Raw genomic sequence first — 23,890 nt, 5'->3', positions numbered from 1 at the left:
GTATGTTTTATTCCATAGGAAAAAAGACAAACATTCGCAAGTGGTCAAATTAATAGATTTTACTATAGTATTATTTATAAACACCAAACTTCTTGAGAAGAAATGTTCCTAACACACTATGAATATCGATAAGCAGACTTCTTGAGAAGAAATGTTCCTAACACACTATGAATATCGATAAGCAGTGGCCACTATCTTACTTCACGCTAATATGGCAATATTAGATGCTAATATGAAGATGGTGGCCATTGATTGCTGATATTTAGAAATGATACTGTTTTTCTTTAGGTTGTGTATGAATAAAGAATACTCCATAGTTTAAGAAAACAAGAAAAGTAGCAACATGTAACAAGTTGACTGTTCAACCTGGCTTTCGTGGAATTCGCCCCATCATACAATCAAAATTACTGCCATTGATAAGTTAAATTTACATAGTAAATACGTATTAAAAAAAAAAAAAAAAACTTTTATTAACAGTAAGGTAGCCATACAGATTTATCTATTAGCTTATCAAAATAACAGGAATACCTAGAATTGAAAACACACCAGCTGTCTTGGTCGCAATGGTTACGTGGGGCTGTTGATAGTGGTGTGTTAGATCAAATTCTGTACTACGTGAGGAGCAGTAGAACGGCAATGTTCACTGAACTAAGGAGAAAGTGATAGTGTAAAATGGTCGATATCTCTGATTATCAAAGAGGGCAAATTGTTGGCGGTCGTTTATGTGGTGACCGAGTGTGATGAAAGTGACACGTGTGTTGGCAGTGGATCGCAAGAGACACTGTCCAAGCTGATGGATTACAAAACTCACGGCAAAACCACATTGGCAAAGAGGAACAGTGATCAGAAGAAAATCCTTAGTACATTAAAGCAGACTGTCACTCAGAACGTGCGACGGAGGAACTCAAGCAGCACCTCCCGCAGCCTGTGTTGACAATCACAATACATCACAAATTACATGAAATGGACACGCGAGGTCGAGTTGTACGGGTAAAACCGCTGATATAGGACTATCACTCTTTAACACTATGTCAAAGTTGCTGCGAATATTCAACATGGACTGATGACTGGAAACGTGATACGGTCGGACGAGTCATCGTTTACCTTACATATGCCAACCATAGATCGTATTTGGGAGTAGCGGAAACCCAAAGAAACTTATGACCCCCAGTGTCTCCGCCTAACCATGATATGGTGGCAGCTCTGTGATGCTGTGGACCGCAATATCCTAGTTTTCGGAGGGTCATGTCCTAACGCTTACCGGTACCGTCACTGCCTTGATTAGGTAGCCATGTTAGGGCACCACATATATATCCTATGGTCCAGATGACGTTGTCTCCGGGATTTACAGGATGATAATGCGTCCATTAACATAGCTGTAGCTGTTGCGACATGGTTTGAGAAAGATTTAGATCAAGCTGAACACTTATCCTGGTCATCCATTCGCCTGACCCGAACGTAACTGAACCTCTGTGGTCCATTTTGGTCACACAAATCCGATGAAGATTTCCATCTCCATGTTCTCTCACGGATAGAACCGGGTGATCCACTGCACGCAAAATGATGTAATATCACATACCACTTGCTACCATTCACGACCTCTACGACTTAATTCTAAGTCGCATCAGAGCAGCTCTGAGAGCGATAGATGATCCAAGTCCAAGTAAATCTGGTAAGTTGCACTGTTTTCGGATATTTCTATTACTTGGATAACCTGAATATACTGAGACAGAAGTTTCATTAAAGCCATTTTAAAAAACGCATCGTTTTCAGAATTTCTGTTCTTTGGTCCGTAGGAAGCATTATAGCAAACATAAATATATATTTACTAGCAAAATACCCGTTCTTCGCACGGGGAGAATATGTTTCATTTTGGACACAAAGGGCTGAATTTGGATTTTAATGGCATCGAAAGTGTCACTGTTCGTCTCAGCGAACCCGAAAACTATGGATTCTACCTAATATCAGTTATTTTCGATCATTTTTACATATTTCCCCCTTCCCCTAAGTTGCGGGACTGAATTTAGATTTAAACGGCATCGAAAGTGTCACTGTTATCGAAAGTGTCGACAGAAACTCAGGCTTACCGATGTTCTTATAAAATATATGTGAATCAAGGAATCCTTATATTACGTACGCATATCATGAGCATAAGCAATTTTCAATTACTCAACATATTTCTGAATATGAAATGCATATTCGTAGAAAAATATAGAACACATGACAAATATACTACTTGGCTTATTTCATTTAAATGCAAAAGCTCATTAAATAACATGCTTTAAATCTCTCGAAGAAAAAAATGTATCAAAATGTAATACCTTTTACTTCATCCGCAAAGTTTTGCCATTCAAACTGAGTCAATTTCAACAGATTGGGCAAATCTTTCTCTTCAATTAACAGGTAACTTTGAGCCAATAAGTAATGCAGAACTTCATTCATAGACAATATTTCTTTGCCATTATCTGAAAAATTTAAAACAAAACTCAATAAAAATTAATGAAATATTCAACTTAACGTTGCGTAATCATGTTTTGTAGGTTAATGGTAAATGGTAACTACAAATAAATAAGGATGGAGTAACAGTGTTGCACACTACCAACTCACATTGGCTGGGTTGAACCTGGGTTCATGGCTTTTTCACAGCTTTTACGATCCAACATTATTCAATTTCACAATCGGAAAATTTATAAAAATAACCTTTACTGACCGCACAACGACCATAAAAACCACCTAGTGCGGGACCGAAACGTAGGCAGGACCTAAGGCGAAGCGCAACCGTCAGTACGTTGTAGCGGAATAACTAAGCTTGTCCTCGTTCAATACAGCGAAATTAAACTACCGTTAATTTCATACTTTTTCTGTAATACCTTCAAAACAAACAAAAATATTCGAAAAGCAGAAACGTTAGTGAACTAGACAATACGATTTTGCATGTGATACCGTTATCACAACCCACCTATATGTTTTCGATTTGCAACTGTAGATAGATTTAGCATTTCTTGCGGCTTCTGTAAATAGCGGTATACCAAAAGCAGATAGGTGAATTGTGGAAAAGGTATCACAAGCAAAATCGTATTGTCTAGTTCACTACATTTCTGCTTGTCGAATATTTTTATTTGTTTTTGAAGATATTACAGAAAAACTCTAAAATCAGCGGCAGTTTAATTTCGCTGTAGTGAAGACCCTAAATTATATACATATACAGTTTTCAAGGTTTTGATAACGAAATTCACGGCCTATGTCAATTTTTTTTTTTTTTTTTATCGTATACGAAATACATGGATCATTTACTTGGCGTAACGGCCTGAGCCGTTCCACGCCATCTGTTAGCGACTGGTGGAACTACGTCCAGCCTAGCGACGAACACGTGGTCGGCGCGCTGCATCGTCCTATCGCTAACCAGCGTATCGGGAGCTTTCTAGACCTAGTGGCCGCCACGTCTTTTATTCACGTGACTCCCCAGTTTGCCTCACGACGCTGGGTGGACGCCGAAAATTGGGGAAGCGCCAGCCGGGAATCGAACCCAAGACAACGCGGACAACAATCCACGACTATTATATAAAACTACACTGGATTTGTTTCAATTTAATTTAAAAATGATAATTGAACATCATTTCTTTACAAGATTTTACTATATATAAATGAAGGCAAGTAAAAAAAAAAAAACATCTCCTCCTCTTAAGAATTTCACTATTCTTTTGATGTCTAACTGCTTCCGTGTCATTTCCTTTCTTTCTGCTATTCTCAGTTTGTCGTTGGGCATAGTATACCTATTTATCCTTCCTAACTATGTTCATTGCCTCGCTGACATTGTGAGATTTATATTAAAACCCTAAGTTATATATTGTGTTAGAAACAATTTTAGGGGGGAAAAAAAGAATAAATGGATATGCTAATCTGTTAAAAAGTGATAGTGCTTAAGTGAATTAAGAAAAAGCCTTAAAAAGTAATCAAAAGGAACCATTAATATGTTTTTTTCTTTCTTTTTTATAACTTGTCCTAAGGGACAACGGTGATGGAAACTAATGAGACTTTTTAATTTAAAATTAAAGACTGATAAATTTAGTTTATATCTAAATTCAGGCTGGCAGAAGGGAGATTGGAAACGGAGGCAACAGAAACATTAAAAGACAACATTTTAGCCATGTGCAAAGAGACTAACCTTGGACTCCCTTCGGGTGAGAGGTTACCATATACTCATGTGAGTTTCAATTGCTACCACTTGTAAAAGTTAGCTAAGAAAGACAGGCTGAGCTTTCTAGTTTAGGTTTCCTGGCATAAACAGTTTCTGTGACAAATAACTCAAACAATATGCAAATAGCATCATTAATATCATCTTGCATATGTTAGAATTCTCTTTGTGTAAATAAAATTGTAATTAAGCATTTCGAGGTAAAACAAATTCTTTTACTTAACTTCTTAAAAAAACTCTTGTGCACAAATACAACAGCGTGGATACTGTTTGCCAGTAAATAATATAATCTGAAATCATCTACCATACCAAACTAAATATATTTAATTAAGCATTTTTATTAATCAATTGTAATTAAGCATTTCGAGGTAAAACAGGTTCTTTTACTTAACTTCTACAAAGAAAAAATAAAACCTACCTCTTATGCACAGATACGACAGCGTGGGATACTGTTTGTCAGTAAATAATATAATCTAAAATCATCTACCATACCTGACTAAATATATTTGATTAATCATTTTTATTAATCAATATAAAAAAAATGGAAAACATTTTATGACGCATAACAATAAAAAAAATATATATTTAAATGTAACATTTATTTAATGAATCCACTGTTCTGGAATGTTCTGTTTTTAGCATAATTTTGAACTCTCACTACTTCTTAGTACATGCATTTTAATACAAATGACTAGCTGAACCTCCGCTGTCTACTCAGCGCATCGTTCTGTTATGACCATGAATCTCCTTCCCACTGTGCATGTTTCCTTACTTACACAAGTAAAGGATAGGAGACTCACAAAGAAAGTTAATTTGCTATGTATAGATGTTGGAGTGAGTTTGCCAGCATGCAATAGGTTTTGCCATTCAGATTTAAGCAAAGCACCAGCAATGTCCGTCAATCTGCCTTACGTAACTTCCCTATTGGTCACCTAACACCGTAGTTTCGGCCTGCAACAATGTTGATCTTATGGGCTCAAAACGGCCTCTAAAATGTTGAATAAAACAATAACGATACAGTTTTTGAAAATTTGAATGAGAACTGGACAATCTACACAAAATTTTGAATCGCTCAGTGAAAACAGTACGTTCCTAGCACTTGTGGTTTTCGAGATCTTATTGTCGAAAGGATTGCGGACAAATATATAAACTTGGCATTTTAATATATAGATACAAAGCCGTTACAGGAAGGTGCTTACTACGTTCAGAAATTTATGTCAATCGGTTCAGACATTCAATTGTGACGCGGTTACAAACAAGATCATATTCATTTTTATTAATACTAATAAATAACTCTTTTAATATGAATGTTATTAATATGAAGAACACTTAGATAATGTCTCCCTGTTTTTCTTCTGTCCTGTGTATATATAAAAGATGTTCTGACTCTGACTTGATTGACCAATGCCCAGGCCAACCTAGAAACTTGAAATTTGAACAGGGCATAGGATTTATCATGTAAGGTCACATCAGGGAAGGATTTTTGGAACGACAGGAAAAGGGAGAAAAGGGGCGAGTGGCTATTATTATCTACAAATGTCCATTATGTCGGAATCTTGAAAGTAGACATGAAATTTGGAATACTGTCTTCACATTTTAAACAATAAAATACAGTCCCAGTGATTTTTGATATTGATCTAGAAGGGAAGAACAGGGTGTGAGAAGGGAAAAAGGAATGGGATTATAATTATTATAATATGCCCATATCTCGGAATCTCTCAAGTAGAGACATGAAATTCGATATTTGATCTCTCATTTAAAATAAGAAGTTAAGGGAAAAAAAAAAAAAAGGCGGGAAGGAAAAAGGGTGGGATTACAACTGTTGTAACTGGATTGCCACATCTTGAAATGCGTTAAGGTTAGAGACATGAAACTTGGATTGAGTTTTCATTTAAAATAAATAACGGTGTTCGTTTTTTTTTTTTTTTTTTTTTTAATTTTCCCTAAGAAAGAAGGCGGATAGGAAAAAGGAGCAGCGGTTGCAATTGTTAAAATGATTGCCATCTTAAAATTCAATCAAAATTTAGTATTAAAATACCTGAAGACGAGCTTCAGCATTGTTTCATATTTTTCCTACAAGGAAAGAAAACAAAGACTCGGGATTGCAATTGTTAAAATAATGTTGTTGCCATCTCGAAATCCCTTTATGTTAGGAGTATGAAAATTAATACTTAGGCTTTTAATTTAAAATAATTAAAAATATGTTTCAGTGTTTCTTTTCTTTTATGTTTTCCTTAGAAGGGAAGAGAAAAGAATGGAGGTTGTAATTATCAATATAGCATGGCTATATCTCGAAATCCCTTAAGAGTAGAGACAGGTTAACTAAAAACGTGTTTTAACGATTTTTCGCTTAGAAGGGAAGGAAAAAAGGTAGAAGGGAAGGAAAAAAGGTAGAAAGGGAAGGGGTAATTCTACTCAATGTGTAATTCAACATAATGTGTAATTCTACTCATTGTTCATAAGTTTATTTCTTCGTACTTGGACTAATCCTCAACCCTTTTAAAACTCAAGAAAGTAATTAGAAATTTAAAAAATAGAGAAGTTAAAAAGTATACACGGTCTACATAATTTGGAAGTTCTCCGAAGATACGTAAACTTAATCTCGCAATTTTACACGTGGCAGTAACAGCTATCTGCAATAAGCTATCGAATCAATAGTTGACAAGTTTTGCCCTTTTCATCTTATTATTGAAAACTCTACAATTTGTTCCTACTTCTAACTGAATTCTTTCTACATGAAACAAAATAAATTAAATAAGGCGACTCATATCCAAGATACCGACAAAGAGCACATATAGTGTGTGTGTGTGTGTGTGTGTAAACCAATTTTGTTAGTAGCCGTAAATATTATCTGACAACTTTCCAACTTACGACTTTTCTTCATTTTTATCCTTACAGAATAAGATCTCTCATGACCGGCAATACCAAACAACGATATTTTTACATTCTTTGTTGATTTAGGGAGGGCAAACAGGTTCAGAATGTTTAGAGCTTACTTTAAGCGGCTCATTGGCTAACAGAGATCACATGGGTTCTTTTGCACATTCCGCGGTCAGAGCTCTCATGAACAAAACTTCATTCGCAAATAGTTTAGTATATGTAAATTGAGTATAGCGATATGCATTTTTAAAATCTTCATTCAGATGATGCCGCTATAGTTACTCCCACAAAACACAGAAGAACTATTCTCACGTTTAAGCTGGAAATATACTCTTGAAATATTTAGTGTATATCCAATTACATGCAAAATCTTGTATCCAAAAATGGTCAAGTTCCGATGTTACCGGTTACGAGAGACCTTAGCCTTCTATCGCCATTGCTTATTCATCCATTAAATAGGTTCATTCATTTCGAAATGACAAATGAGATTGTACAGGACATATTTACTTTAGTACAAGACTGTACACATTCAGCAGGGGCTATTAAAATTTAAGGACTGCAGCTTCTCAACAATACAAATATATTTTCCGTGAATGAACTTTTAATACCTGGAAGGTCACGAACAAATCTAGGCATGAAGTGAAATTGTGGGCAGCCTTCCTTATCACCTGATGCTCTGAAGTCTAAATCAACCAATTCCAAGATCTCCCTGAATAGAAAATTATCTGAAATAATAAACAAAATAATGTAAGAAAAATACAAACAAAATACTAGTAATATAAACAGAATAATAATATACAAAAAAAATCTTAATTTCTTTTGAGATTATATAAAGGGAGACCAGTACAAGAAAAGGAAAAATTGAACACGCTAGTAATCCAAACAAAAAATTAACAATAAAACTTTCTTACTAACATTTCGAAATGGTACAATATCTACTTTTAAACAGTATAACCATCAGCCTGTTAAAAAATATAATTTAAATATATATGTTTGCAACTAAGATCAGCTGCTATGTTTTTAAGACTAAAGTAGAATTAGACTAGTTTTGTTGGTCCAATTCAATATAAGGCACATCTGTATTATCTGCTCTGAAACAAATACTTCGAGATTTATATTTTAAGATTTCAATATGATAACATTAATCCAGACGCCTACATGATGTTTAGCACAAGACTATTTCTCAAAGATGGGCGAAACCTTATGTTCGTTTTAAATTAGGTTTCCTACTGATGTGGAGAAATCTATTTCCCTGACTTCTCTCTGACCTTTGGCAGAAAATCCCCTGACTTGCATGACAGGCGTTGGCATATAAATAAGGAATAAATAACGGTGAATATTTATATATGAGAATATTTATTCCATAGAGACAAATAATAATTGCTCATACGTACATTCCATTTACCACCCACAAAAATCTGAGCAACGTTCCATACTGTGATCATTAATGGTTGTCTAAGCTGGAAATGGTGTCCAATTAATGTTAGAAAAAATATATTTTATAAAATTTCCCTGATTTCCAGTCTTTCTCCCTGAGTTTCCCTGACCACCATTTTCCCTGAATTTTCCCTAACTTCCCTGATTTCCCTAACCAGTAGGAACCCTGTAAATATAAGCAATATACATTATCTCGTCGTTATAATTTATTTGATGTTACTAAGTTAATCGTCACCAGCCATACCATCTTGTATTTTTTCTTCTGTCAGTACATGAGGAACTAATGGATAATCTATGTTTTCCGTAATTATAAAATGAAATAAAATGAAATTTGTGGTTTAACATACGTGATTATGCTCTTTAGGATAAGAGAGACGGATGATTAATGAAAGTAAATGATTACGAAAAAAATAGTCGAATGAGCGAGGAAAAGAGAACCCCGAAAAACTTCATGGACACGATGTTGTCCACACCAACTGCTTGGCCTGGAATTGAACCAGAGATACTTTGTACTAAAGGTAAGTGGTCTACCACTGACCCACTATGTCCTTCTAACATATGAAAAAGAAGTACACTGAGTTTTGTTGGTCCACACAGAATTATTCTGGAATTCGAACTCATCTTTGACTGAAGTTTCAATTTTATGCCAATATCAATATTCTCGACACATGGCAAGAGACAAAGATCAATCAGTCAGCTAATTAATTGTTAATTAAGTAATTGGGAACAAGATGAGTCAAGAAGTTTCATCAGACGACAGTCATTTATCCAAATAGTTAGCTGATTTGGGGCGAACTGAGATGCTTTCATCTTATATCAGCGTCTTCTCAAAATCATTCCCATGAAAAGATTCAGCTTTGCTTCCTTAGCGAGTCCCTTTATAAGTAAAAGTGAAGATGGTTTATTATTCTTATTCTTATTATTTTTATTATTATTATTATTATTATTATTATTATTATTATTATTATTATTATTATTGAGTCCCCTATGGAATAAGACCCCAACTTCTGATCGTGCGAGAGGTTCCATACAACAGCGAAAGAAGAAAACATCTTTAAGAAAATGTGTCAATGTTATGCTTAACTTGGACATTTGAGTTAATGTCAGCTTCCAAAAGACACCACACTCAGGACTCATAAACAGAAGTACACAGTGAGTACAAGCTTTCAAATGGTGTTTTGCTCACATGCAGACCAAATAATGGTGTATCAATAAAGTGATTCCTCTGTTCAGAACATCGTGTTTTCTTTCAGCTCAGAAGAGTACTTAATTCGCTCTCATACACTAGTACACTAGTATGATTGCTGTTATTTTCTGTTTTCACGCTTTATGACATGTTTTCAGTTAATTTAATTTTAAGTTAGAATAAATATTATCCTTGACAGCCCTCTGGAAGGTTTCAAGTAAGTTGCATCTATTTCTGAGTTTTGTGCTAGTTTTGGGTTACGTTCCTGTGTGCCTATTTGATCGAGAAACCTTGAATCAGGTGAAATGAATGAGCGAGTACCTTGCTTGCCCACAGCTCCGGTGGTTGCATCACATAGGCGACACAGGACTCAAAAGTCAACGACTGTGGTTGCTGCACAACTGTAATTCTACGCATTATTTATTTCCTACCCTCGAAGATGAAAATGTTTTTTATTGGAGCGACTGCACTTTGCTTTAGGATTATACCCATAAACTCCAACTCATTACCAGTGATCACGGTGTTCAAGAAGTTGGGAATCGCCGTTTGAGCATTTCAGCATGTCATGTAAGACTTCCAGACGAGATTAGTATGGAAAGTGTTACTACTACCTCATTTAAGAAAAGTGGGACCATTCTACTCCACATAGTTTGTCTTCACGCTAGACCTGTAGTCAAGTAGCTATCACCATCTACTAGTTATTGAAAAAATCGCTGCAGAACTGCATGAAGCGACCACTAGCGCAATCTATTGCCATTTGCTAGAAATATGTAAGTAAGGAGGACCTACTTCGATGGTATTGAACTTTTCATATTTTTAACTTCAAACGAGATCTAATAGTGATAACTTTAAATACAAAAAATATAATGATGATAATAAGTTATAAAACCATAACAATAAAATTCTTAAGAATTTCCCATTATAAAAAAATCCACTCCTCGATCTTTCTTAGATCTAATACTAATTCCCAATTTTCCCGGAATTTCCGATAGCTAGATACCTTACACAACTATCAACATTTACACTGATGTGATCACTACCTCTAGTGTTTCTAGTGGCGTTATTTCTGGTCTTTCCAATTACTTGCATGCACACTCTCTAACAAAATGAAAGTTCTACATAAAAAAGGGGGAAAACTATAGCAAAAAACGTGTTTGAATCATTCTGTTTATATCTAGGTTATGTTGATGAGGGATTTGACAATCTGGATCGAACATACAGACGGAGTAAACGGTAGTGCTTAAATACAATCCCAACATTATAAACATCCACACAATCATCTACTTCAAACTGAGGTTGGCGGATCGTACTTCACTCTACGATGAATCGAAGATGGGACAATATAAATTCTTTCACACGTACTTGTATGTTTTACACAGTAACATTTTCCGTACCATTTATTTCACCATATTTCCCTTGTTTCAAATCCTACCTTGCACAATCTTTAGTTCAATGTTCGGCAGTTATCCAAATTAAGTTTCCTATTTTGGAAAATCTTTAGTTCAATGTTCGGTAGTTATCCAAATTAAGTTTCCTATTTTGGAAAATCTTTAGTTCAATGATCGGCAGTTATCCATATTAAGTTTCCTATTTTGGAAAATCTTTAGTCCAATGTTAAGCAGTTATCTAAATTAAGTTTCCTATTTTGGAAAATCTTTAGTTCAATGTTCGGTAGTTATGCAAATTAGGTTTCCTATTTTGGAAAATCTTTAGTTCAATGTTCGGTAGTTATCCAAATTAAGTTTCCTATTTTGGAAAATCTTTAGTTCAATGTTCGGTAGTTATCCAAATTAAGTTTCCTATTTTGGAAAATCTTTAGTTCAATGATCGGCAGTTATCCATATTAAGTTTCCTATTTTGGAAAATCTTTAGTCCAATGTTAAGCAGTTATCTAAATTAGGTTTCCTATTTTGGAAAATCTTTAGTTCAATGTTTGGCAGTTATGAAAATTAGGCTCAAGGAGTAGGGTAATAAAAGCAATTCTACGATGACATGGCAAAATTTGTGGAATGAAAATTGTGAGTGGGGATGTAAAATGTCAACTACACCATAGAATGGGATCAAAACAAGAACTCTCCCATTCAACACTGTTACACCATGCTTACTACTTACAAGAAACTAACCGAAGTTAAGGAGACAATATATTTGTAATGAAACGAGTATCGAAGCACATTTGTTTATAGATTTAATAGAAGTTTTCCTAAAATTCAGGCAATATATACTAACAACTAGTTAACAAACAAACAAACAAACAAACAAAAAATTACTGTGGAACAATTCTTTCCTTATTTGGTGGAAACATATACTATTAGGCCCTAACATTATTTAAAAATTAGAAAATTACTACACCAGACAATCTGAGAAATACTTACGGAAAAGATCAAGCTCACGAATAGTAAAGTTTTCTGGTAACTTCTCTTCAATATATAAAATCGTGTACTCTATATTAAATCTGATCACTTTGCATGTTGGCAATTTCTCGAGAGGGCTATGAGAGAACATGGAAAATCCTTCGAATATAAATTCATGTTCGTCATGCTTAATGATTGTCGGCGTCTTAATCTGAAATTGGAATGAACAAAGTCAGTCAAAGGCACTCAGTAATATGTTATTAATTAAAAAAAAAAAAAAAAAAAAAAAAAAAAAAAAAAAAAACTTGAAGAAAAATTTTATTTTATTCAATGCTGTTTTCCAAATTTTTAGTTATATTCATTGTCAAATAGTGTTGAAGCAATGTTTACCCTTTGATGATAATGATAAATTTACCTGTGTATCTTTTTCACGCAAATACCGTTTTGTTATTTTTCTTATCTCTTTCTTATTCCCATATGAGAGGCAGATATTTTGTATTTGTGATTGGAGACAAAGGAGCATGGATTCCCACGATTTGTTCTTGGAGGCCAATAGCCAGAACACTACCCTGATAAAGGAGTGGTGAAGGAAGATGTGAATAAGAAAAAGCAGGTACAGGAGTTCAGGAAATGGTTGTACGTATTTGTTTACCCTGTCTGTTTTTGTAAAATCATTAGCTATATCGGCTTCCTTCATCAGTGGGGAGCTTTAGTAATTCCAGAAAATCCTCAAGGTTAAAGCTAACTAACCATCTCAATTATAAACTATTGGCACCTGACAGCTTGTCGAACGGTAGCGGAGGTTTTGAGATGTGAATTTTTTTAAAGATTTTCTCAAAACACCTATTACTCCGAGGGAAGCACTTGTAGCTCATTAAGAGGCAGTTAAGTACAAAATTAGAATGTACATGTGTGCCAAAAAGTATAAAAGATGTTCCACTTAAACGAATGAACCACCATGAATAAATATGTTATTATTTCATAATAACTGATTCGCTATTTTTCGAAAGGCATCTACAGAAAATATTTGTCACTCTTTAATCAGTTCAGTTTAAAAGTAGCTGTCGTGCCATTGCTTATAAAAATTTTACAATCACGTAATACTATAAATCCTATTCTAAAAGTACAGCAGTCATACTTATTTTAAGTTGGCCACTTTCCAATGGAACCGACGGAGGCCAACATAGACTGGTTGCACTGTATTTGCTTTAATTATAATCTATAGTAGCACAAGGCCTAATTGAATTAGTCATTTCGAAAAGGCCATATATCCGCAAAAGTAAATTGTTGAGAAAGAAAAAACTTTGGATTGCAAACTCGACGTGTACAATGGCATCGATGATATTGAGGCAATAGTGTAGGATATTAACATAATTGGGCTTTTCACAGGGGATGCGCGTTTCCTCGCGTACATCTCAAACTTGGACTAAAATGAAAATGTAGTGGGGATGGACATATGGCCTTTTCGCAATTATTAAATGATTGTTTCTTCAGCATATGATACGAGGTTATCAACTAAATTATTAGACGATCTCTACTCTACAGATTGTTTATAAGAAAAAAACAAGATCTAAATAACACTTTCGAAATAACCTTTTTTTCTTGTTAAGTAAGAATATCTGAAGCAACAACTCATAGTATATTTATACAGTAAAACCCATCTTTACTGAAATCGAACAGTACTACCAAAAGTTTCCGTTAAAGATTGGTTTCCGATTAACAAAGGTAGACTTAGGAAGAAAAAAAAAAGCATGCATATAATGGGCATACTGAGATAAAATAAGATGCCGTGCATATTTTAATCAGTTTACAATATTTATTTCTTCTACAAAGTAACACACGCAAAATTTACAATAACCAGAAAAATTACTGTACACATATTTCCCCCTTTTTAAATTATAGTCATGAGGGTTTTCTGTAGACTTTGCTGCTTGGTTGCTCGACTTTCTACAAATACTTTGGCCTGAAAAACCACGCTAAGCATATCAGTGTCATTTCGACGTAAGACAAATAGACTGAAGTAGTGATGTCGTCATTTCCTCTTCGTTACCATGGTGATCGCCATGTTGTTTTCTAAACAAACGCATGAAGCGATAGGAATACTATGAAGTATACTGTTAATAAGAACACACGTTTAATAATAATTTTAGAATATTTTGAGGAAGTAAAGTTGGCAGGAAAAGATACAGATTAAGAATATGGGTCCACTATTTAGAAAATTTACGAGTGAAATCTAGTAATTAATGAAGTAACATATAAAGAACCTTTTTCTACAGGGGGAACATCTCTAGGTAATCTGATAAGATAAAAATTGCATAAGTAGTGCCAACGTCATTACCACGTAATGCACAGGGGCACATCTCTAGGTAATCTGATAAGAAAAAAAAAATGCATAAGTAATGCCAACGCCATTATCACGTAATGCACAATGAACAAAAGCAACTATACGCAATGCAAATACTCGTAAGGTACAGACTGATGAGCAAGCCTTCCAGTCCGCCTAGGAGGTCTAAACATACGGAAAGCATCGGACTTGAGCCTGCCAGCCTTCCTTTCCTCTTGCCATGGGGTGCGTCCACTTGTCTCCAATATTTTAAATAGTTCAGTTGACAACGTGGATATACATCACATGGATGAGGCTTTGGAAATTTGGAAGGGGATCTACAACAGTAAAATTCCTGAGACAAAAGAATTACAAAAAAGTTGGGATGCAATATTATTACAGGAAGTAATAGATAATGAAGTGATTCCTGAAAGTATAATTGACACTGTGCGTATGAAAGCTTTACAGAAAAAAGACCGGTGATTGATTGCGAGCCACACCATCTAAAACAATTGGAACCTTTTTATATAACAAAGTTTTTCAAATATGTGTAGCTTTGCGTATGGGGGTAAACATCTGCCATACATTTATTTGTACATGCCAAAGCAGAATGGATGAAAAAGGGTTACACGCACTAAGTTGTACTAAAAGTGGAGGAAGATTAGTACGGTATGGTGAATTGAACAACATAATAAAACGAACACTGGCGAGCATTGATTTTCCAAGCATTTTGGAACCACCAGGAATGTTTCGAGAAGATGGAAAGCAGCCAGATGGAATTACCCTAACTCCATGGAAAATGGGTTAACGGTTGATATGGGATGTCACATGCGTGGATACCTTTGCACCATCTTATTTGCCATCAACACAAAACGAAGCAGGTAGTGCAGCTTAAGTGGCCTGCAAGAGAAAACACTCCAAATATTCTAAACTGAAAGAAGAGCATCTTTTAGTTGCTTTTGCAACTGAAACTATGGGAGTTTTCAGCAAAGAAGCTCACAAATTTTTGAAAGAACTGGGTTCCAACTTGATTACTAAATCAGGCGACGTCAGAAGCCAACAATTTTTAGTACAACGCATTAGCCTAGCTATACAAAGAGGCAATGCGATTAGTATCTTAAGCTCCTTCCCTTCACACAAGTTAGAAGAAATCTTTTACCTTAATTAAACATAAATTTTCCCTTATAAATTTTCAAAAATAATTCATTTTAGCGGCTCATTCTTGAAAAATATTTGATGTACAGAATATCCATTATTTAACGGATTCATAAGATCATAATGCATAAATAGCTTATTTTTTTCATATCTGTAATTTCTTGCTCTGTATCTTCATAATATCATTGTGGCATTGGGGTTTTATATTTCCCATCTAAATATACTAAAAGTCTTTCACCTGTACTCTAAAATACCCGATTATTACATATTTATCATCAATATGAAAAAAAAAATTGAAAATAGTTGTTTACATTTTTAAAATTCAAAACCATTATTGTAAGATAAATTGTATAATTACCGTTAACTGAAAATATATATTTAAAATTTTCAAAATTAAAAAGATAATAATGCAATAAAAATCTTTCTAAATGCTACATTCCAGAACTTGACATTTTCCGTTAAGGAGATTATTTTGATTTCCATTGTCCGCGTTACAGTTTCCGTTTATTGAAGGAAATTCACACGCTTTTAGCCTCCTAAATTCAAACGAGACCGTGAAATATCCCCGTTTCATAAAAGGTCCGTTGTAGACAGATTTTACTAACCTACAATTATTACATGTTTGTTTGAACCACTGCACACAAATCATGACATTTGGTACATTAAACATTTTTTCCCCTTCAGAGACGAATGAAGTAAAGATCTCACAAGGAAAGGACATAAACTTGTCATTCGGACATCCGAATCAAACCTTCGATAAACATAACAAAGATATGTTCATGCACAAAAAAATTAGGTGCCATGGACAACGGAGTAAGTCTCTGGGGCCCATTAACTCTGTTAGTATATAGAAAATCGTAGACTCGCAGTGAAATAGCTATTGCATCAACACTGTTCATTGGAAAGTCATGGTTTATAGTTCATTCTCTTCAGCATGAAACAAGCTTTCCAGAGGTGCTATGTATTGGGGTTCATAACATACTGGAACAGGGAAAATTGGGAGAATGTCGCAAAAACTCCCTCCAGAAATTCCTCCCATCAACTTTGGACTCCTCTGGAGTGGTCCCAGGTAAAAGCACCCAAGCCAAATATATTTCAAATAATATTATAGAGGATAAGAAATGTTTATGCCAAGTTTTGTATTGCTAGACAGAATAGGTATGAGGGGAAAGTGTGTATTGGTATAGAAGTTTTTCCCTCATATCTATTCCTAATTTCACTGCGAGTCTATGATCTTTATACTAACAGGGTTAATGGGCCACAGGGACTTACTCCGTTCATGACACCTAATTTTTGTGCATGAACATATCTTTGTTATATTTATTGAATAGACTAGGTTAGATTCGGATGTCCGGATGACAGGTTCATGTCCGTTCATTGTTAGTAAAGACTGTATCAAAAGTCTGGGGCCATAGGCAAACTCCGTTATGACTAAAGACAGGGAAAAAATGAGACGAAAGGAAATGTGTAGGAAGTAGGTGGTTTTCAATCTAAAATGGTGGATTTTTTCCAATCACACTAATGGTAAGATGCCCTTTGCTAAATGAAGAAGCAACGTTGCCGGTTTTGGCAGGCTCCTCTGGGCCCTCATCATACCAACTACAACAGAATTTTGGGAAATGAATTCGAGGTCGAATTTTTGCATGCCCGTACGTTCCGCTCGAACAGCTTGCTGAAACGTTGCTTTTTGATTTAAAATAGGCTGCCTTCCCAATGTGGAGCCCAAACAGCTGATGCGATTGGAAAACTTTCACCACTTCACACTGAAAACCATGTATTTCCAACTATTTTTTTCCGTATATTTATTCATAACGGATTTGGCCTATTGCCCTAGACTTTTGATACACGCGGTATATAAGAGTAGTTCTAACTGATCAGCGCCTAGATCAAACTGTTTAAGATAGAAACTTAAAATCTGGAAAGTATTGTGAAGTAAGATACCACTAAGGAAAGAAGGATTTTTGGAAATTCAACGAGGAAGGAGTAAAATAAAGATGGTAATTTCAGATGTCTCGAAATCCCTTAAGGTTAGAGACATGGAATTCGGTATTTCGATTTTTTATTTAAAATAATTAACATATATTTAAGTGTTTCTGATATTTGAGCTCAAACGGAAGAAAATGGGATTGGAAATTCGATATGGAAGAGGCTAAAGTGGAAGTCACGATTATTTTAATAAGATCTATACCAGTGCTCTCCAAATGGCGGCCCGCGGGCCGCATGTGGCCCGCCAAACCATTTTCTGCGGCCCACAAAGCTCTTACGATTTACGATTGTTATTATTGATACTATTTTCATTTATATTTATTCATTCTTTTGACGTTCCCACTCTTCTTTCGAAATAAGGCATCTATTTAGCGATTCAGTATAACAAAAAGTCAAGGGAATCCACGGTAACATCTTTCTCTAAACCGTGGTGTTTGGTCGGAAAAGAGTGTCAATGTTTGATAGTACTTATTTTTGTGTCAAAGTGCATTTTCTACCATGAAAATTGTGAAGAATCGCTTCAGAAGCTGCCCTGGAGATTCTTCTCTTTTACATCTCCTGCAGCTCACAACAGGAATGGATGTAGAGTAGATATACCAGCCCTTGTAAACGCTGCTAGTCACCCTCATTTGTCACATTGAATAGATATATGTAAAGTTTCAAATACATTTTTTTATTTTTATTTTGTATTGTAATAATAATAATAATAATAATAATAATAATAATAATAATAATAATAATAATAATAATAATAATAATAATAATAATATTATTATTATTATTATTATTATTATTATTATTATTATTATTATTATTATTATTATTATTATTATTATTATTATTATTATTATTATTATCTGCGGCCCTCCACTTTACTAGTTAAGACGGTTTGTCCCTCAGGCTCATTATAATTGGACACCACTGATCTATACCTTGAAATCTCTTTAGACAAAATGTGCTGTTTAGACTTTTCATTTAAAATACTTAAAGACGTGTTTCAGCGTTCTTAAAAATATTTGACGTTCAAGGGAAGAAAATGGAGTAGACTTGTTCACTAAGATGACCATTCCATCTCATCTGCATTTCTTAATGATTAGCATAGGTAGATAGAGTGGAGGGCGAGTCCAGCTCACGCCATACCGCCATTTCCAATCGCTCGACCCGGCAGAAATTTGTCGATAATGTATGACGTGTGCTATGAACAGCACCACACGTGAAGACATAAATGTTATATTCATTAAGTCTCATTCTCCCTGTGCGAAGGACGAGTATTAAGTCTATTTCAGTGTTTAAGGTCATAGTGAATCTGATTTCAGCAACATTGGTTCTGCAGAAGATGGATAGAAATGTCTTCAATTAGAGATCTTTAATCAAAGCTAATTAACGGAAGACGCAAAATCAAGAATTACGTTTTAGTTAAATGTTCACTTGAGCTCATAATATGCATCAATAGATGTGAAACTATGTACGAGGAGTAGATTATGTAAAGAAGGGATATGGACAAAATCATGCCTATTAATTTATATATAAAGAAATAATAATAATAGTAATACAAACAAGTAGCAAAACAAGATGATTTTCCAAAACTTAATCAATAAACTACGCGCATTTAGAATGTTCTTACATTTTCTTATCAGGTACTGCGAAAACACTTAATACTATGACAGTTATCAAACGTTACAAAATTATACTACGCTCTACTGAGCTACAATTGTAACTACATTTTCTTTACCAAGAGTAATAAAAAAATAAGCTAACTTGTTTTTTGTCCATTATGTTTAAATGTGTTGAACTTATCGCCCTACTTTTAAGAAATAATATATATATATATGAAATGGAAATCACAATTATAAAGCCTTCAAATGGAACTTAATTGTTGCAGCATCGGGAACAAAACGTTAATATTACTCGTTTGACTCTACCGAATATACGTTAAAAGAATTATTCACTCCCAGTACGCTTATTTCTTTTTTCAATTTAGGAGGAACCATTTCATAATACCGTCCTCTTTAAGATGTACCTTATACGATGCAGTTTAATACTCTCTGTCTAGTGGTAACTTCGGATTATTAGTCATTAAAAAACAAATAGAAAACAAAAACCACCAAAAGTAACTTCAAAAATGAAATAATGAAGAAATAAATAAATTTTTAGAATGCATTATTATTTTAATTAAGGAGATGCTCTTACTCCTCTGAAAGCCTAAATAGTATACATTTTCACTTAAAGCAATATTTATCGAATCTATTCAAGATACACGGTGCCTACATTTTCGCTGAGAATATTAATCTAGCGTTGAGAATTTAGCAGCATATTTAATACATTTTGCTAATATGCAATTAAAATATTTGACCACATTAGGCCAATAAAAACTATTTTCGTTGACCAGTTATTTAACTTCGATACATATTTGCAAACGCATGCATATCCATGTTCTATAATTACTCCAAAGTTGGTCGTTTACGTAAACTGGATATTTTCTGTGGAATAAACATAACCAACTTACATTTCATTGTAATATATACATATTTATGGCTATTCTCCACGGTGACTACCTTCTTTAATATTTTTAACCATTCAAAATGAGTGGAACAAATCGTAACTTAGAAATGTAGCACATTTCTTTCTTGTAAAGTTTTACGAAATGTACTAGTAAGATTTCTGTACAAATACTAAGGAAAATATTTGGTGTTCAGTACATGATTAGAACAGGTGAAAGGGAAAAAAAAAAATATATATGAACTTTAAATGTATAAATCATCGAAATCACACGAATAATATCGAGAGACGTCTAAGATGTCCAAGACACATTTCTCGAATGCGAGATATAGGCAGGAAATATACGATTCTAGTTGTCAAGATTGTGAGAACGAGACCTTCGAAGATTAAAAAGAAGTGGAAAAGTAGTAGGATTTTTCTTAATGAAACAATACGATGAAAATTAGCTAGCTGATTAAATATGATACATATCAAATATTCACTAAAATATAATGACTTCTTTTAACCCTTATCCGGGCAAGACATTTTTGTAACGTAAACTGGCAACCGGGGTCTGTGAGGCCCAGTATATATTTTAAGTGCAGAACACTCAAAATTCAATGTCTGTTGTCACTTACTGTTCAGACTAGTCTAGAATGTACCGGTATATATTTTTGTCAAGTAGCGCAACTTCGTGTCACGCTTTTGTAAGCCGACCAAGCAGAATAGCAAATCCGGTCCAGACCTTTTTGTAACGTAAACGGGCAACCGGGGCCTGTCAGGCCCAGTATATATTTTAAGTGCAGAACACTCAAAATTCAATGTCTGTTGCCGCATACTGTTCCGACTAAAGGTTACAATAGTCACGTGTTCAATATATAATTATGTGACAATTTGATCTAATATTTGACAGGAATTTCACTAAAGTTATACGGGGCCTCCTAGGCCCCGGTTGCCCAGTTACGTCAGGAAAAGATTTCCAAATTAAAAAAAAAGCTATACCAACTCGATATGTTCATGATTTTAACTTCGACGAAAGATAGAAGAATTCAATATTTTATGTCTTCGAAATATGTATGGTTATTGAGAAATTTTAGAAAAATGAAGCTACTGGGCCTGGGAGGCCCCGGTTGCCCGGATAAGGGTTAAAGGAACAAACAGAAAAAGGGATTTAATTGTTACAGCACATGTTCCGAGTAACTATTTTAAGAAATAGTATTCAAGCGATCTTTTTGCAGAATCTAATATTAAATTTGTAGTGAAAAATCACAATGGCACAATTAAAAATTTAACTAATTACTAAGCCATTTCAAGCCACGAGTTTATTTTTTTCTCAACCTAAGTATAGTAACCGCTGGAGTACGGGCACATTTCGAATATGCAAGTCAGGAAATAACAAAAGTTCTTTACGTACAGTTGCAATTGTAATACTTTCCTTCGACCAATTGCGTTATTAGTACATTGAAATAAAACACTGGTGGAACAAGACGGAGAAGCAATGTTTCTTTAATTATAAATCAGCTATATAAGATGCCAGTTGGTGCTTATGAAGAAAAGTATTTACGTACAAGGAAAATGTAATGAAGGATTACTGGAAGTACGATCAATAATCATATTCAGAAAAAAAGATAATCAACAGGATGTAATTCCACAGAAGCGTTAGGTTTCTTAAAAGAAAAAAAAAGTGCTGATGAAGGTAATAACTTTCTGAAACGTTCACAATTAGTTAATTCGGGTGCTTTTGGAGTAAGTATTTTTTCAAAGAATAGGATGCACACTAATAATCCTGAAAGTCTATTACTTACTGAAGTATTCAAGTAAAAACTGACCGCAACAGTTCAGATAAATTCTGCTATTATCAGCGCGCTTCTTCCAAAAATCTACGTTTCTCGAAGACCTACATTTTTGCAAAATGATCTTTGGAGGAGAAATAATGATTATGGGTTGAGGAATGTTTCTTTGGTGTCCTTGCCTTAATTAGATTTGTCTTTCTCTTACCATCATCTAGACATCAACTATGCACCAAAAACATTAAACTGTTCCACACGACTTTATTCCTGAATGACATGGTATGCTTGTGACGCGTAGTTGTCATGACCATTAAACTGTAAAAACTTCACTGAAGTTTTCCTTCATGTGAAAACAGAATGTGGTTCATATCAATATTGTACCGTCTACGCTGCCGCCACCTGAGAGTAGTCTGGTCGTGGCAACTTTAACTGTTACTACAATTTATAAAATAGTAGCAACTGTAAAATTCAGGTTGATTGTTATTTAGGGAAAAAAAATGTGTTGAAGAGTATCAGTGGCTGAGTAATTCATAATTTTTCTATATTGAAAAATTATTATTATTTTTATTCAAAATCAACCAACACATAAACTACTACTTTTATACATAAACACACTAAATCATTCCAGTTCCGAAAGGCGTACTTGTAACTGCTGTAACTCTTGTAAAATTATAAAGGCTGTTACTTTGTGGTTGATGACAATTTTGACATATTAGCAGAAGTGTGAACTCATAATTTCAGCGAGAATTTTAGGTTTTCATCCGAAGAATTCGGGCGAGTATTAAAATTTTACTATTAATAGGATTTTTATTATTGGGCACCGTTTTTTATTTACAATACACGACTTTCAATCTCCTCGTCCCTCGTATCATTAGTATAGCAAAAACACAATGAAGCTCTTTAACACCTCACATATTTACATAATAAATTCGAATTTTTCTTACCAGGAAATTAGTTGGAGGTGATATTGTTATGCGATAATGATAAAGTTTGTCAGCATTATTGGAATTCTCAGTGCATTTGATTAGATTTGCTTCTCCTGCATAAATACCATGCCTTATACCAGATCGCCGAGCCTTAGCACTGCAACGACATAATGGACCATCGTTCATCTGAAATAAAACAAAAAGGAACATGCATGAATCCTATCATACAGAAAGTATTTAATTATTCTATTGATATTATATATATATATGACCATTTATCCTGATATACCCTTGTAACTTTCAATCAAACGTACAAAAAACGCTGACATTTTGTACCATGCAATTATCTGCATTATTTGACATACTATGCAATAACACCAGTTTAACACTTGTTAATCTAACATACAGTTGTATTTTTTCAAATCGCACTAAATCAGGATTATTATATATTTTCAAATTTACACGTTAAACAAAAAAATGAAATAAAATCCTTCAGTTTTATGTCCCATGGTTATGCCAGCTAGGCTAAAGGAGACTTTGCAGATAATAAATGAATACAATGGTGGCATTAATATAGTGGGAGGAAACGGTAGAACCCGAGAAAACCTACGCACATTGTGTTTGTCCACTACAAAGTCTATTTGGCGCGAGCTGGGATCGAACCAGGGACCCCACGCACAAGAGGTGAACGCTCTACCACTGAGCCACCGCGGCCTCTTCACGTTAAATAAAAACTAACGATATCACATTTATTATTTAGTGCTGTACAATAAAGATGTTACTACCAGGTTATCATAAAATAAGTATCGCTGTTCAGAGATCTCTGGAGACGTAACCAATCGACAGAATTCAACCAAACTTTGTAGGAACATATTTGGGAACGTGCAGAAGCGATTGATGTAGAAAACAAAATTAGTTCCAGTTCTCACCACCAGAGGAAATTGTGGCGCTGTACAACGCCATGTAAGTGCAGCGTGGAAGAAAAAAGACTCTGGTGATGTTAAATGATAAAAAAAGGATGTAATTACCTCTCCAGATGCTTAGTCACTCCTGTAAGTGTTTCAGTGATACGGATTTGAGCGCCACTATGTGCCAGAAGTGAATTGATGTTGGATCCGATGTATGCTTCTTTTTGGTTTCCACACTTTTTGCCGTGTGTTAAAGGGGACCCGGTTCGATTTCC

General features: G+C 34.5%; 1 protein-coding gene and 1 non-coding gene across 4 annotated transcripts in view; both read right to left on the bottom strand.

The window, feature by feature from the left end:
• Positions 1-23,890, bottom strand: part of drosha (ribonuclease 3 drosha) — a 211,651-nt gene that overhangs the window by 86,730 nt on the left and 101,031 nt on the right. For all 3 annotated transcript variants that reach the window (XM_081764743.1, XM_081764745.1, XM_081764744.1), the window contains exons 6-9: positions 22,726-22,893; positions 12,071-12,260; positions 7,684-7,800; positions 2,322-2,465 (exon numbers count right to left, since the gene is read on the bottom strand). In XM_081764743.1, the coding sequence (XP_081620869.1) occupies positions 2,322-2,465; positions 7,684-7,800; positions 12,071-12,260; positions 22,726-22,893 (619 nt within the window). The remainder of the gene's footprint in view (positions 1-2,321; positions 2,466-7,683; positions 7,801-12,070; positions 12,261-22,725; positions 22,894-23,890) is intronic.
• On the bottom strand, positions 23,350-23,422 carry TRNAK-CUU (transfer RNA lysine (anticodon CUU)). Its single transcript has one exon. It is a non-coding gene; the product is annotated as a tRNA-Lys (tRNA).

This window comes from Thermobia domestica, chromosome 7 (genome assembly GCF_964235325.1).
Source record: "Thermobia domestica chromosome 7, izTheDome1.hap1.1, whole genome shotgun sequence".
Taxonomy (NCBI): Eukaryota; Metazoa; Arthropoda; class Insecta; order Zygentoma; family Lepismatidae; genus Thermobia; species Thermobia domestica.
The sequence above is the reverse complement of the archived record's forward strand: the minus strand, read 5'-3'. Positions and strand labels throughout refer to the sequence as shown.